The sequence below is a fragment of the Physeter macrocephalus genome, chromosome 21 (genome assembly GCF_002837175.3).
Source record: "Physeter macrocephalus isolate SW-GA chromosome 21, ASM283717v5, whole genome shotgun sequence".
NCBI classification, from domain to species: Eukaryota; Metazoa; Chordata; class Mammalia; order Artiodactyla; family Physeteridae; genus Physeter; species Physeter macrocephalus.
In genome coordinates, this window is record NC_041234.1 from 47,595,208 (window position 1) to 47,611,793 (window position 16,586).

The 16,586-nt window shown below is 38.9% G+C and overlaps 1 protein-coding gene across 6 annotated transcripts in view; it reads left to right on the forward strand.

Moving 5' to 3' along the window:
- The window catches only part of EDA (ectodysplasin A), a 409,888-nt gene that overhangs the window by 305,986 nt on the left and 87,316 nt on the right, over positions 1-16,586 (forward strand). For all 6 annotated transcript variants that reach the window (XM_024116537.3, XM_024116538.3, XM_024116539.3 and 3 more), the window contains exon 2: positions 5,538-5,643. In XM_024116537.3, the coding sequence (XP_023972305.1) occupies positions 5,538-5,643 (106 nt within the window). The remainder of the gene's footprint in view (positions 1-5,537; positions 5,644-16,586) is intronic.

Sequence of the window (16,586 nt, forward strand, 5' to 3'; positions counted from 1 at the left end):
TTATTCTGCTCTGCAGTAGTTATTTCCACTATTTTATCTTCCAGGTCACTTATCTGTTCTTCTACCTCAGTTATTCTGCTATTGATTCCTTCTAGAGAATTTTTAATTTCATTTATTGTGTTATTCATCATTGTTTGTTTGCTCTTTAGTTCTTCTAGGTCCTTGTTAAACATTGCTTGTATTTTCTCCATTCTATTTCCAAGAGTTTGTATCATCTTTACTAGCCTTACTCTGAATTCCTTTTCTGGTAGACTGCCTCTTTCCTCTTCATTTGTTTGGTCTGTGGGCTTTTACCTTGCTCTTTCATCTGCTGTGTGTTTCTCTGTCTTCTCATTTTGCTTAACTTACTGTGTTTGGGGTCTCATTTTCACAGGCTTCAGGCTCGTAGTTTCCTGTTGTTTTTGGTGTCTGCCCCCAGTAGGTATGGTTGGTTCAGTGGGTTGTGTAGTCTTCCTGGTGGAGGGGACTGGTGCCTGTGTTCTGGTGGATAAAGCTGGATATTGTCTTTCTGATGGACAGGACTGCGTTTTGTGGTGTGTTTTAGGGTGGCTGTGACCTTATTATGATTTTAGGCAGCCTCTCTGCTGATAGGTCGTGTTGTGTTCCTGTCTTGCTAGTTGTTTGGCATAGGGTGTCCAGCACTGTACCTTTCTGGTCGTTGAGTGGAGCTGTGTCTTAGCATTGAGATGGTGATCTCTTGGAGAGCTTTCACTGTTTGATATTACCTGGAGCCGGAAGGTCTCTGGTGGACCAATTTCCTGAACTCAGCTCTCCCACCTCAGAGACACAGGCCTGACACCGGCCGGAGCACCAACAGCCTTTCATCCACATGGCTCAGAAGAAAAGGGATAAAAAATGAAGGAAAAAAAATAAAAGAAGATAAAGTTATTAAAATAAAAAATAAATTATTAAAAATAAAAAATAATTTTAAGTAATTTTTTGAAAAGGAGAAATAAAATGGTCAGACAGAACCCTAGGACAAATGGTAAAAGCAAAGCTCTACAGACAAAATCACACAAAGAAGCATACACATACAAATTCACAAAAAGAGAAAAAGGAAAAAATATATATATATCTTTTGGGAAGTCTGAGGTCTTCTGCCAGTGTTCAGTAAGTATTCTGTAGGAGTTGTGCCACATGTAGATATATTTCTGATGTATCTGTGGGAAGGAAGGTGATCTTCTCGTCTTACTCCTCCACCATCTTTAAGGTCTCCCCCAGTCACTGATTTTTGTCTTTACCATTATACTACACAAAGGTTAGTTTTCTTTCCCTCCTATCTCTAATTGAGAGTCAAATAAGATCACTGTGAGTAGGGATCCTCTTTCAGTTTAAGCAGTGTTTTGTGTTGTTTTCAATGAGAAAATGGAAACTATATTCTGTTCAAAGCATTTTCATATACAGGCAATCCCCTTCTAATGAACACTTGACTTATGAATGTCCCATACTCATCAACAGCCTCTCTGAAAGGACTTTAAGCTACTCCTACTACCCATGGAAGCTGGAGTTGTTTCTTCCATCTGCAGGAGTTGGTTTCTCCCTCATCTCTCCTCTTCTGGGAGCCTGAGTTCTCACAAGCTCCCATCAGACCTTTTGGAACAATTAATATGTGAGCACATTCTCCTACTGCTGCCGCCAGGACACAAGAAGGTGCTGGTGACCCTGCCAAGAATCCCCATAGGAGCTGAGCCCATGAAGGAACACAAAGAGTATAAAGAAAATTCTGGAATTCTGGTTGGTGATGGTGGGAAAGTTCTCCATTTGTGCTTCAAAATTCATTTCCCCTAGAAATAGCATTATACTATAATAACATACCTACGTAAAACTGAGTTCTCTGACTGACTCACTTATCCAGACCACAGCCAAGAATAAGCAGTAAACAAATGGCCTCTAAACCACCAGAGAATATGCATCTTACTTATTGGAAAAGCCATTCAAAAACACACTGACTGCCTATTTATTCTGTTTGTACATGATTCTAATTAGTTTTAATGAGATGTGAGATGTCAAGCCTATAGGAGGTTATAAGCAGCAAATTTGAAGAGACTGGAAAAGATGTTATAAGTAGATGAAGTGAAATCTGATGGTTGACAGCAAGGTAAGAGACCAAAAAAGCATTAAAAAGAAGTTTAAGAACTCAAAATCCAACCACAGTGAAAAACTCCTTCACATCCACAAGCATGGCTAAAATGAAAAATTGACAACACCAAACGTAGTGAAGATGCAGAGCAGTGAATTGCTCACACATTACCAGTGGGAGTAGAAAAAGGCACAGTCACTGGAATATAGTTTGACAGTTCCCTTACAGTAAATACTTACCATATAGCCCAGAGGTTCCACTCCTAGGTGTTTACCCAAGAAAAATGAAGACATATATCCCCTCAAAGACTCATACTCATATCAGCTTTATTCATAATAGCCCCAAACTGGAAATAACCCAAATGTCCCTCAAAAGGCAAATGCATTAAAAAGTTATAGTATATCTGTAGAATTAAATACTACTCAGGAAGAAAAAGGAATGAACTACTGATACTCACAACAACGTGGATGAGTCTCACAGACATTGTGCTGAGGGAAAGAAGCAACACAAAAATCATATAAACATATTGTATGATCCCATTTATGTGAGGTTCTAGAATGGGAAAAACTAAGCTATGGTGATAGAATCAGAACAGTGGTTGCCTGAGGTTGGAGTAGCACTGAAGAATGACTGGAAGGGACACAAGGGAAAATTCTGGGGTGATGGAAATGTTCCATATCTTGATTTGCGTGGTGGTTACAAAGGTGTGTATTTTTCAAACTGTATGCTTAAAATGTGTGCACTTTATTGTATGTAAATTTTAGCTAAAATTTTCATAAAGTACATAATTTACAAAGGGATAAAATCCTTCAGAGGACGCCCCTGCTACAGGGTAAAATCTTAATTCCTTAACATGATCGGGCCTTTGTTTATTGTCTCTTGGCTCATTCCTTACCATTCCTCCCCAACTCCTACCACTTACTTTATGCTACTTGTATTTCCAAAAACTGCTTCTCTATTTCCTCTGAACCTTGAAGCACAATGCTCCCTTTGCCTGGAATTCCTTTTCATTTTCTCTTTCATCACTAAATCCTCAATATCCTTCAAGACTCACAGAGGTAGCACCTCCTCCAAAAAGCCTTGTCCACTCCCAGTCTGTATTAGGTACTTTTCCTCTTCCTCCCAGAGAACTTTATGCTTCTCTCTGACAAAGCATGTATTGCTCTGTAATGTTAAGTGTAACTTTAAAAAACCCTCAAAACCATAGTGGACTGGTGCCATTTAATATACAGGCAAATAGTCTTCTACATATTCAGTAAACCCTGAGTGAAATCATATATTGTAGACTAATTTCTATCCAAAATAGCTGAAGTGAGTTTCAGCACTCAAATTTATCATGAAAACTCTTGTATCCAGAATTACTTGTTCTTCTAGAGTTGCAAATGATTGAGATTTTAGTGTAAATAGCAGTTTGGTTTTATATTATTACTAGTATGATAGCTTATTTATATTGTGGTTTAAGTAACTTTCTATGGGCTTTATCTGGAAACCTAGCCAGACTTTATTACGTTGATTCTACGGGAAAGTTCATTTTACATTCCAGTCAAGTGACAAAAACACTGCTCAGTTGAACCATGTGAAATTGCTGATATTCAACCATTTTTGACATACTAAAATGACAGTTTCATATGATTCAACCTAAATATTTTAAAATACAACCCTATGGCAAGTTGGAGATTGTTAATTATGTATTTAATACACGAATATATTCTGTAAGATACTAATGTTCTATATTAAGGCTATTAGGTATAATTGTTTTACATAAACAGTAAATCACAGAATTTTCAAGAAAGTTTGTGTCAAATGTTAAGGCTTACTTGAGTTCTACCCATCTTTTTTCCAATTAATCACAGATGCAGCAGACATGAGGATATTCTGGAATTGTTTATTTTTTGAACCAACAATTGGGTGAAAATGCAGATTCATTTCTTCTTTTTAACCTCCAAACTATCTAATATTAATTTTAGTTACAATAATAACTAACATTTATTGAGTGCATATTACATGCTGGGTACTGTGCGAACCCAACTACTTTATGAGCAAAATACTATTATTGTCCCTATTTACAGATGAGGAAATTAAAGCTTAAGACCTTGCCCAAGGTTACACAGCTATAAGTGGCAGAGTCGGGTTTAGAATCACTTTCAGTCCTACTACTCTGTCCACTGTTTACCTCAGGCACATTTTTTTAACCACAAGTACGCACTCATGCTGAAAAATTATGATTCAATTCAGCAAGTATATATTTAAGCTGTGATTATCATTAGTGATACCAGGCCCATTCACATATGAAATATGGTGTATTATTATGAGAGACCATCATAAGACAGTAGAGGACTAAGTACCAAAATGCTGTAAGAGTTCTGTTGGAATCTAGAAAAGGGAGAGAATAATTGTGCGCTTTGTCATTATTAACTCCCAGAAGAGCGTTGGCATAAATGGTACCATCCAATCATAATTGGATGCACAGCATTCTGGGAACAAGCCAAAAGTTCAGCATAAATAGGAATGTGGAAAAATCATGGATGTATAATAATGAAGTCCAAGAGGGAGTAGCAAGCCCAAGTCTAATTCTGGGCAGACATCCGTAGTATGTAAGGGAAGTTAAAAATCTATGACTGGGCTCTCTGAACCCCAGAACTATACTGACAAGTAGGACTGAATGATTACTCATTAGGTATTTGGGGCAGATGAGAGGGTGGCAGAAGAGATTAACCAAAATTTTGTGCCTACATTTTTGGGATAATAATGGTATCAAAAATAAAAGAATTTGTGCAGTGGAGGGTAGGATGGGCTCAGGCTTTAGACACTCTGAACTTTTTTTATTGGAAGTATAGTTGATTTACAATGTTGTGTTAGTTTCAGGTGTACAGCACAGTGATTCAGATGAAAATATGTATATATATATATATATTCGTTTTAAAACTCTTTTCCCTTATAGGTTATTACAAAATATTTATAGTTCCCTGTGCTATACAGTAGGTCCGTGTTGTTTACCTATTCTACACACAGTAGTGAGTATATGTTAATCCCAAACTCCTAATTTATCCCTCCCCCTCTTTCCCCTTTGGTAACCATAAATTTGTTTTCTATGTCTGTGGGTTATTTTCTGGTTTGTAAATAAGTTCATTTGTATCTTTTTTTTTACATTCCACATATAAGCAATATTATATGATATTTATCTTTGTCTAGCTTACTTCACTTAGTATGATAATCTCTAGGTCCATCCATGTTTCTGCAAATGGCAATGTTTCATTTTTTATGGCTAATATTCCATTGTATATTCCATTCCATATATATATTGTGTATATATATATATATATACACTACATCTTTATCCATTCATCTTAAACACTGAATTTAAGGTGAAGGCAGACTGTCTACAGAAAGCCAGTTTTTTATGTTGGCTATAGTTGACTGGGGTCAAGCTTTGACTTATCTACTTGTTATTTTTCAGATGGCCCTTCTGAATTTCTTCATCCCTGAAGAAAAGTCATACTCTGAAGAGGAGAGTAGGCATGTTCGCCGCAATAAAAGAAGCAAAAGCAGTGAAGGAGCAGATGGTAAGTCTATTTGGGTGATCCTTTATCACATATCAGTTGATGAGAGTACCATTCTGAGAACTACCTTTTCAAGTGTACTTCACCATCTCCTATATTTTCCACAGACGCAAGGTCACAGAAGGTTTTTCTAGCTTAACCTACCTAACCTACTCTTTTGACATAGAATTGACTATACAAGGATCCTGTCTCCTCCAACCCCAGTACCTTTAGTCCTTTCACAGTATGTCTGATAGCCATGGTAGCATTTGTACCTCTCAAGATCACCCTCCATAAGGACTTCATCTCTCCTGGGGACATCCTATATCTACTAAGGCTACCAGGAGGATTCAGTCCTATTCTTGGAATTGACAGAGTATTGTGCCATGGTGGCACTTACATGGTATGTTAAATCCAATGATAATTATGTCACTGTTGGTGTCAGCTACCATGCCTCTAGAACTCATCTGTAAGTTCCTTGAGGGCAGGGATTCATTTCTCTTTGTAAAAGCTCCAGAATCTAGCCTAGTATCTAGCAAATTGTTGGTGTTTGTAATGTAAGTTGGTAATGTTGATTGCCCCTTCAGCTGGGTTATGATGTGCCATGAAAACCATCCCCATTGAAGGTGAAACAGATTTGAGTTAACTAGCAATGCATTTTGCGGGGCATAATGAAATGTTGAGCTAGCTCCTGGGCAGGGTCTTTGAATCGCTCTATTTTAACATCATTCTGTCAATTGACAGAATGCTACCTCTTTAGAGTAGGAGTTTGTAGAATGCATAGCTATGGGCTGTTGTAAAGCAATCTGGATTCAAAGGCAGCACGTGGCTGGCTAAATCTGCCAAAGATATATGTTCTGGAGGGTTACAAAGCAATATGACTTTATGAAGGTGAAAATGGGATTTTTTTTAAAAGCTGACATTTGTCAATGTAAGTAAGGGCCAGCAATGGAAGCAGTTCCAGACCACATGAGCGATTGAAGTAATGGGGCCAGGACTTTGTCATTTGGGACAAAAAGAGGTAAAACTGGATGAAGTCTGAAAAAGAGCTCAGAAGAAGGACCTGTAATAAAGAAAAGAGAGTCAGAAATAAGTAGGCTGTTTTTAGTCAATGGAGGTGGCAGCAGCTTTGAGCCCTTCAATTGAGAAATGGACCAGCGGGGCCATTCTCTAGAGCAGATACTTTGCATACAATTCATGACCAAGTTCAGGCCTAGGAAATGTGGTCCATGGAGTAATAGGCACCCATTATTCATATACTGCTTGCCACCAGTTTCCTAGAAGTCTTCAGAAAGCTATGTAGAAACTGAGAACTGAGAATCAAGGTCCCTTTACTCTCCTTATCATCTTACTCTTTGATGCATGTAGGTCTTTCCACCTTTGACTCTTCCCCTGAACTATTCCCAGTACCACAAAATCTTTCATATTCCCTGATTGCTAAGGAAGAGAAAAGAGAGGTGGTAAGAGGAATATCACCTTCTGTAGTGGGCATGGTCTTCCCTTCCTCTCCACGGGGGAGGTCTAATAGCTTCTAAAGTTTGCATCTTCATCTGGCCTTCTAAGTTTTCTTGTAAAGAAGGCAGCTTCGGGCTTCCCTGGTGGCGCAGTGGTTGAGAGTCCGCCTGCCGATGCAGGGGACGCGGGTTCGTGCCCCGGTCCGGGAAGATCCCACATGCCGGGGAGCCGCTGGGGCCGTGAGCCATGGCCGCGTGCTCCGCAAAGGGAGAGGCCACAACAGTGAGAGGCCCGCATACCACAAAAAAAAAAAAAAAAAAAAAGAAGGCAGCTTCCTCCTCTCTCCCAAAGCACTTTATCTGGATCTGGCTACTAGCATCTCTGCTACTGATTTTCCTTACATTTATTCTGTTTTGATACAAAATAGTTTTTCCCTCTGTTGAAGGCCAAAGCCTCTCATTAATTTTTAGTACTTCTTATCTAATTTCCTCCTGGTCTGATACTCTTGTCAGTCACTAGACACTAGTCACTTTGTGCCGATGCCTAACTTCTCATGCAATCCCAGATATTTTCTTTAAACAGTATAGCAGGGAGGAATCCAAGAGCCCCTTAGAGTTAGGAGAATAGAATGCTTGGGGGTTCTGGGATTTGATTAGATTTCCAGCCTTTCACCTGGGAGGCTATAGCACCATTTCTTTAGATGTGGTGGGTGCTCCAGTGATTTAGAGGGTGACAAGCCAATCCAAATCTCCTTTACTTTTGAACCATTCCTCTTACTCTGCTGTGTATGGTATATTTATTCAAAATATTCTTCAAATATTTACTGAGAAAATACAGCAGTTTCTATAATACTAGAATGAAAATGTCATAAGGATAATCGTGTTTATTTACTTTTACATCCTCATTGCCCAGGAAAGGACCTGGCACATAGTAGACCCTCAATAAATATTACTTGTTGCCCTCAAAAAGCTTAACTTCCACTGTAAAGAGACAGATAATAAACAAAATTGGTGGTGGTAAGTGTTGTGGAGAAAAATATACCAGGGCAAGAGGGAGAGAACGTGATGAAGTGTGCTGTAAGGTGATCAGGGAAGGTCCCTCTAATAAGGGAACATCTGAGAAGAGACCTGAATGAAATGAAGGTGTGAGCCATGTGAATATCTGGACCAGGAGCAGGGAAAGGAGGAGAGAAGAAGCAAATGCTCTGAAGTAGAAGAATGCTTGATATGTTCCAGAAAGATCAGTGTGGCTGGGAGCAGAGTGAGCAAGAAGGAGAAGGAAGGAGAGGTGATCAGAGGGGGAAGTCAAATTTAGAGCCTTGTTGTAGGCCAGGCTAAGGACTCTGACCTTCACCCTGCATGAGATGGGGAACCATTGGAGAACTTTGAGCAGAGGCATGACAGGACCTGACTTATGTTGTAAGAGAATCCCTCTGGCTGCTGCAGGGAGAAAGGACAGAAGCAGAAAGATGTGTAGGGGAGTGTAACAATAACCCAGGCAAGAGATGATGGTAGTTTAGACCAGGATAGAGGCAATGGGGGTGGGTGGGGAGGAGTGGTCAGATTGTGGACAGATCTTTGAAGGAATGGCTGACAAGATTTGGAGGTTCACTAGATAAGGGGTATGAAAGAGAAAACCAAGGATGACCCCACAGTTTTGAACCTAAGGAACTAGACTAGTAGATTTGCCATTCCTGAGATGGAGAAACAGGGGAAGAGGAATATAAAGAGGTGTAAAGAAGGAATCAATAATTCAGTTAGGGGCTTCCCTGGTGGCGCAGTGGTTGCGCGTCCGCCTGCCGATGCAGGGGAACCGGGTTCGCGCCCCGGTCTGGGAGGATCCCACGTGCCGCGGAGCGGCTGGGTCCGTGAGCCATGGCCGCTGGGCCTGCGCTTCCGGAGCCTGTGCTCCGCAACGGGAGAGGCCACAGCAGAGGGCGGCCTGCATACCACACACACACACACAAAAAATAATAATTCAGTTAGGCATGCTAACTTTGAGGTGTCTACTAGGCACTAAGTACATATGTTAAAGAGGCAACTGGGTATATAAATCTACACCATATATCAAGACAGTGTGTCTCAAGACAATGAGCTGACTCTGTTTTATAAGAATAAAGAACTTCTCATTGAAGAAGTGAGTCAATCTATAAACCATATGAACAGAGTAAGAGGTTGGATGGGATAGGTAAATAAGAGGGGGATGAGTTAAGGCCAAAAAAAAAAAAGCCTTTTAGGTATTGTTTCTAAATCCACAAGTTACTTGATATATTATAATAAAAATTTAACTATCCAGGGACTTCCCTTGTGGTGCAGTGGTTAAGAATCTGCCTGCCAATGCAGGGGACACGGGTTCGAGCCCGGGTCTGGGAAGATCCCACATGCCGCGGAGCAACTAAGCCTGTGTGCCACAACTACTGAGCCTGTGCTCTAGAGCCCACGAGCCACAACTACTAAGCCCGCGCACCTAGAGCCCATGCTCCGCAAAAAGAGAAGCCGCCGCGATGAGAAGCCCGCACACCGCAATGAAGAGTAGCCTCCACTCACCACAACTAGACAAAGCCCGTGCGCAACAATGAAAACCCAACACAGCCAAAAATAAATAAATAAATTTATTTTTTTTTAGAAATTTACCTATCCAGCTCAGGTTTGCATCACAAATATAAAAAAAAAAAGTCATTTACCTTGAACATTGAAGAGCCTGACAGGGATTTCAGGAAGAAAACATTTTTCAAAGGTCAAAAATAGATAAGTTTAAAAAGAGAGCAGGAAAGTCAGTTCTAATTCCTTGTATAATTTTTTGATGTTACTATCCTTTAATTTCACTTCTCAAAACTTTATTTTATTGTCATTTAACAAGACTTCTAGGCACTACCAGAAGTATAAAGATGAATAAGACCCTCAGAGAAGCTTACATTTTAAGGAGGGAGCAGATACATTTATTGGCAACAGGCAAAAATTAAGCAAAGGTAGGGTGGTGAAGCTGAGTCCTAGAGTTTTACCTTACACAGTACATAGAAGACACTCAAACATTTGTTAAATGAATAACCAAACAAGCAAATGGGCAGGGAGTGGAAGGAGTCTAGATTTTTTTCTGTCTAGGAACTATAGGCATTAAGCTTGATGATCTTCACTAATCCCTGTAGGAGAAGAAAAGTCTTAACAAATGGTTCATTCACACTTAGGAAAAGCAAGGGACGTCGGGATCCTTAGGATCCTGCATAGGTTCACCAAGAATAAATCAGACTGTTTTCCTGTTTTCACCAGACTGCTAAACTGGTTGCTTAGGGGCATAACATAGACATAGTCTACCTTTTTTTAAATTTATTTTTTATTGAGGTATAGTTGATTTACAATGTTGTGTTAGTTTCAGGTGTACAGCAAAGTGATCTAGTTATATATATATATATATATATGTGATATTTATACACATATAAATAATATTTATACACGCATATATATATATACTCTTTTGCAGATTCTTTTCCCATATAGGTTATTACAAAATATTCAGTATAGTTCCCTGTGCTATACAATAAGTCCTTGTTTTTTATCTATTTTATACATAGTAGTGTGTATATGTTACTCCCAAATTCCTAATTTATCCCTCCCCCCACATTTCCCCTTTGGTAACCATAACACATAGTCGATCTTGCCTTAAAAAATGTCAGTGGCTATATCCAGGTCGTACCCAATCTTTCTGACCCACCATTCAAGAAATGATTGGATTCATCTCATTTTCTTCCTTTGGATTACTCTATAAATGAAGGCATTGACTAGGAAGCAGGAGTCCCAAACACAGGGTTAGTTTTCCTCCAGTATAAATCGTGGCACTTTATAACTTAAAGAAAATGCGTGAGATCTTTTTCTTTACTACATCTCTATCTTAAATTTACTGCTCCTGTTTTGAGTTGGCCAAAAGTAATTGATATCAGCTTTAAGTTCATTTTTGCTAATTATATGAGACCTTTCGCTTATTGTTGTTCTGCAAGGAAAGCACGATCCCTTCATTGAAGGTGCTGTGAGTCACGACAGTTCCAAAAATCTGTGCTAGGATTTCCTGCTGAGATCCATCTTTGTGATATGTTTCTGAAGTAATAATAGTTCTAGGTGGCTTGCTTAAACATCTCTTGCTGGGTACTCCAGAAATCTGCAGAACATAATTTTCTAGTTAGAATGAAATGTAGAATATATTCAGAGGGTCAGGAGGTCTTAGAAGCAGATAACGTGAATCCAGAATTCCCACAGAGATAGTGTCCATATTTTATAAATATTATTGTAAAACCATCTGTTCTCTTCCTGTAGGAGCATTTGCAGAAATCAAGCACAATATTAATATCTCTCCATACCCACCATCCTCCCATATTTCTGTCCTAGTAAGAGAATAAAAATAATAGTGCAGCATTGTGTAATAGAAAAGGTATTAGATTGAGTCACAATTTCTGGATCCTGATCCTGATGTTACTGCCACCTTATCAGGCATGTGACCTTAGAGGAGTGACATCCCTCTGAGCCTCAGTTTCCTTAGCTATAAATGGGAATAATTAGGCTTGCTTACATCATGCAGTCATTGTAATAATCAAAAGTGTCGGGCTTCCCTGGTGGCGCAGTGGTTGAGAGTCCTCCTGCCGATGCAGGGGACGCGGGTTCGTGCCCCGGTCCGGGAAGATCCCACATGCCGCGGAGCGGCTGGGCCTGTGAGCCATGGCTGCTGAGCCTGCGCGTCCTGAGCCTGTGCTCCGCAACGGGAGAGGCCACAACAGTGAGAGGCCCGCGTACAGCAAAAAAAAAAAGTGTTAATGCATGCAAAAGCTTCAGAAATTAGCAGCTATTAGTAAATTATCTCTGGAAAATGAACATAGTAACATGGTCTCCGAGGCATTTTAGGCACTCATATTCATTAATTTATGAATAACCACTCTAATGTCTACAGAGGTACTCTCTTTCAGACAGACTGTCCTTTTTTGTACTCACTGATACTATTGAAGCCCATAGAAAGAAGACTCCAAGCCTCAAGTTATGGCCTGCCTCATCACAAGAAAGGATCACATCTGTACACTTCCATGTCACTCTCTTACTCTGGCTGGCTGGCTGTGTATATGTGTCTCTTTTTTCAGTATCTCTTCTTTGTAGTTTTCTTTACCTTTGGACAGATCAAGAAAAACTTAGTATTCATTTTTGGTATTATAAAGGAGTAAAGGGAAAAAACAAATAAGATTGAAATATATCCTTTGTCCTTCGTTTCTTAAAAATAATAATGGAATAAGACTTAGCCAGCATTAAGTTGATACAGATGAAAATGAAAGACTATGATCTCAAAGAAACAGACTTCTGCCTATACAAATATTAACTAGAGTTAAGAAGTGCCCTCATTCTAGTACTGCTCTTGTATTTACTGCTTTGTAGTGAGCCATCACTGTGCTATTATCCAATGAGAGAGATGAAAATCGTTTTGAGAACAGATAGAGTGTCAGGGACTTGTTCACAAGACAAAATTAAAGGTTTTGAGGGTTTACCATGTGTGTAGATTTGAAGAGGATTGTTGATTTCAGCTGTACAGTCCCCAAGGTTGCCTACTGGTCATGGAAGCCAACAGCTGAAGTACCCACAGCACAACACTCTGGAAAGTGGCTTTATATCAAATAAGATATTAAGTAAGCTAAAACGTCTTAGCTTGCTCATACTCCAAAATGCACTTTAAAGTTATATTTTCATGCATGGAACTAGCCTCCCAGTAAATTATCTCAACAGGCTTTCACCACTGACACTCGGTTAACAATCGGTTTTAGAATACTAACTACTTGTAAGGCATGTATGAGGCTCTGTAGTTGGTACAGCTACCAAACTCCTGTCCTTAGCATTGAAGTCCTAAAGTGAACTGGGTATAGAGGTTAGTTACAGACTAGGCTGCTTAAAAATATTTATGAGACATTTTTAATTACCAAAATAATACATACTCATTATAACAAACATAAGCAATATAGCATCATGTAAGGTAAAGTGTGAACATGCCCCACTAGAAAAATGCTATAAAGGTAAGATATCTTTGAGGAATATCTTACTTGCCTAAAGGAGGTCACAGGTCCAGCTGACCTGAGGTTCTCGAAAGGTACTTCTGGTCCTCCTCACTCTCTCTTAAATTCCTTCTAGTTATTTGTTTCTCAATATTAGAAAAATTTATGAACTAGGTCAGGAGACCAGGATTCTAGTCCCAACTCTGCCATTATTAGTTATACTAGTAATGACCTTCAAGTCTTTACTTCTCACATCTTAGCGTTTTCTAAAGGTTAGACTAGAATCACTGATTTTCAACTCAGGTTTAAGAGATTCAACATTATCTCAGGAGTTCGTTCAAGGTATACACACCCCTAAAATTCTGACCACTGCACCCCATTAAGAAGACAACTGTTACTGAAGAGATTATATCATATCCTTCAGATATGTTAGAGTAAGAAAAAGATGTCGAACTTCTAGAATAGACGGTCTAATTGTTATAATTTGCTCCTAACTATTCCTGATTTCTGTAATATAATGATAATAGCTAGGGTTGTTTTAGCCAATTAGATGATGTCTGGACTATTAAATACTCAGGGTTTCAGTTCGGATGGTCAGATGAGCCTTTTCATTAGCATCCATGAAAAGCCTCAGTAAGGATAAGAGCACACATTTGGTTTCAAGAAGATGTGTAGGCAGAAGACTCCTGTTGGCTCTGTAGTGTAGTACTCATGCAAACTCACCTTACTCTAGATTCTACCCTTCAACCTGCAGGGCCTCTTCTGTCTCACAGGTGAGGAACTACTACAACTTCCTTTTTGTTCATTTATTCATTTAATAAATGTTTATTAAGTACCAACTAGTTATTGAATAAATGTTTATTGATCACTGTTTGGAACACTAGGGACCTACTGGTGAACAAGATAAGACCCTACCCTCATCAAACTCACAGGTGGATGTTTTTGTATATTATAGTAAGTGGTATAATAGGATAAGCACAGGGTGCTTGGGATACATCAGCATGTGATCTAGACCCAGGAGATCTGCGAAGGTCTCCTAATGGGGGTAATATCTGAGCTGCAACCTGACCAATGCTAAAGAGTTACCCTACTGAAGATTTGAGGGAAGGGTAAACCAGGCAGAGAGAATGTACATGTTGGAATGCTTAGAGTAAAGGGGAGCTTGGCTCATTTGAGGAAGCAAAAGAAGTTAGTGTGGTTAGTGTAGATTTCTAAAGGAGAAGTGATAATAAATGAGCTGTCCAACAGGAGCCAAATCCTGCAGGGCCTTGGCATCCATTTTATGAAACATAGAAACTATCCTAAAGACAATGGGCAAGCACAGGATCAGTGTCAAGAATAGATCATATCTACAAAACAGAAACAGACTCATAGACATAGAGATCAGACTTGTGGTTGACAAGGGGCGGGGAGGGAGAGGGATGGACTGGGAGTTTGGGGTTGGTACATGCAAACTATTATATATAGGACGGAAAAACAACAAGGTCCTACTGCATAGCACAGGGAACTATATTCAATATACTGTGATAAACCATAATGGAAAAGAATATAAAAAATGAATGTCTATATATGTATAACTGAGTCAATTTTCTGTACAGCAGAGATTGGTACAACATTGGAAATCAACTATACTTCAATAAAAATTTTTTAATTAAAAATAAAATAAAATAAATAAAATATGCTGATATGTCATTTTTCTACCCATAGCCCAAATACAATAGCAATAATTTTATAATGCAATAACATCCTATGCTAATTAGGTGGGGAAACCCATGTATTTGTGGAAAGAAAATAAATTGGTTTTTTTCCAGCTTTATTGAAGTACAATTGCCAAATAAAAATTGTATATATTTAAGATGTACAATGTGATTTTTTTTTTTGAAAATAACTTAGTTTTGTTTATTATAGAACATTATTGTTCATGACTGTATCCTCAGCACAGGGTTGATACACAGAAGGTTCTCAAAAAATACCGTTAGCATAAACGAATGAGTAAAAAGAGATCATGTTCTTTTTTAAAAAAATTTTTTAATTTAATTTTATTTTTTTTTATACAGCAGGTTCTTATTACTCATCAATTTTATACACATCAGGGTATACATGTCAATCCCAATCGCCCAATTCATCACACCACCACCACCCCCCCCCGCCACTTTCCCTGCTTGGTCTCCATATGTTTGTTCTCTACATCAGTGCCTCAATTTCTGCCCTGCAAACCGTTCATCTGTACCATTTTCTAGGTTCCACATATATGCGTTAATATACGATATTTGTTTTTCTCTTTCTGACTTACTTCACTCTGTCTGTATGACAGACTCTAGAGCCATCCACGTCTCAACAAATGACCCAATTTCGTTCCTTTTTATGGCTGAGTCATATTCCATTGTATAAATGTACCGCATCTTCTTTATCCATTCGTCTGTCGATGGGCATTTAGGTTGCTTCCATGACCTGGCTATTGTAAATAGTGCTGCAATGAACATTGGGGTACATGTGTCTTTTTGAATTATGGTTTTCTCTGGGTATATGCCCAGTAGTGGGATTGCTGGGACGTATGGCAATTTTATTTTTACTTTTTTAAGGAACCTCCATACTGTTCTCTATAGTGGCTGTATCAATTTACATTCCCCCCAACAGTGCAAGAGGGTTCCCTTTTCTCCACACCCTCACCAGCATTTGTTGTTTGTAGATTTTCTGATGATGCCTATTCTAACTGGTGTGAGATGATACCTCATTGTAGTTTTCATCTGCATTTCTCTAATAATTAGTGATGTTGAGCAGCTTTTCATGTGCTTCTTGGCCACCTGTATGTATTCTTTGGAGAAATGTCTATTTAGGTCTTCTGCCCATTTTTGGATTGGGTTGTTTGTTTCTTTAATATTGAGCTGCATGAGCTGTTTACTTATTTTGGAGATTAATCCTTTGTCCGTTGATTCATTTGCAAATATTTTCTCCCATTCTGAGGGTTGTCTTTTCATCGTGTTTATAGTTTCCTTTGCTGTGCAAAATCTTTTAAGTTTCATTTCGTCCCATTTGTTTATTTTTGTTTTTATTTCCATTACTGTAGGAGGTGGATCAAAAAAGATCTTGCTGTGATTTATGTCAAAGAGTGTTCTTCCTATGTTTTCCTCTAAGAGTTTTATAGTGTCCGGTCTTACATTTAGGTCTCTAATCCATTTTGAGTTTATTTTTGTGTATGGTGTTAGGGAGTGTTCTAATTTCATTCTCTTACATGTAGCTGTCCAGTTCTCCCAGCACCACTTATTGAAGAGACTGTCCTTTCTCCATTGTATATCCTTGCCTCCTTTGTCATAGATTAGTTGACCATAGGTGCATGGGTTTATCTCTGGGCTTTCTATCTTGTTCCATTGATCTATATTTCTGTTTTTGTGCCAGTACCATACTGTCTTGATTACTGTAGCTTTGTAGTATAGTCTGAAGTCAGGGAAACTGATTCCTCCAGCTCCGTTTTTTTCCCTCAAGACTGCTTTGGCTATTC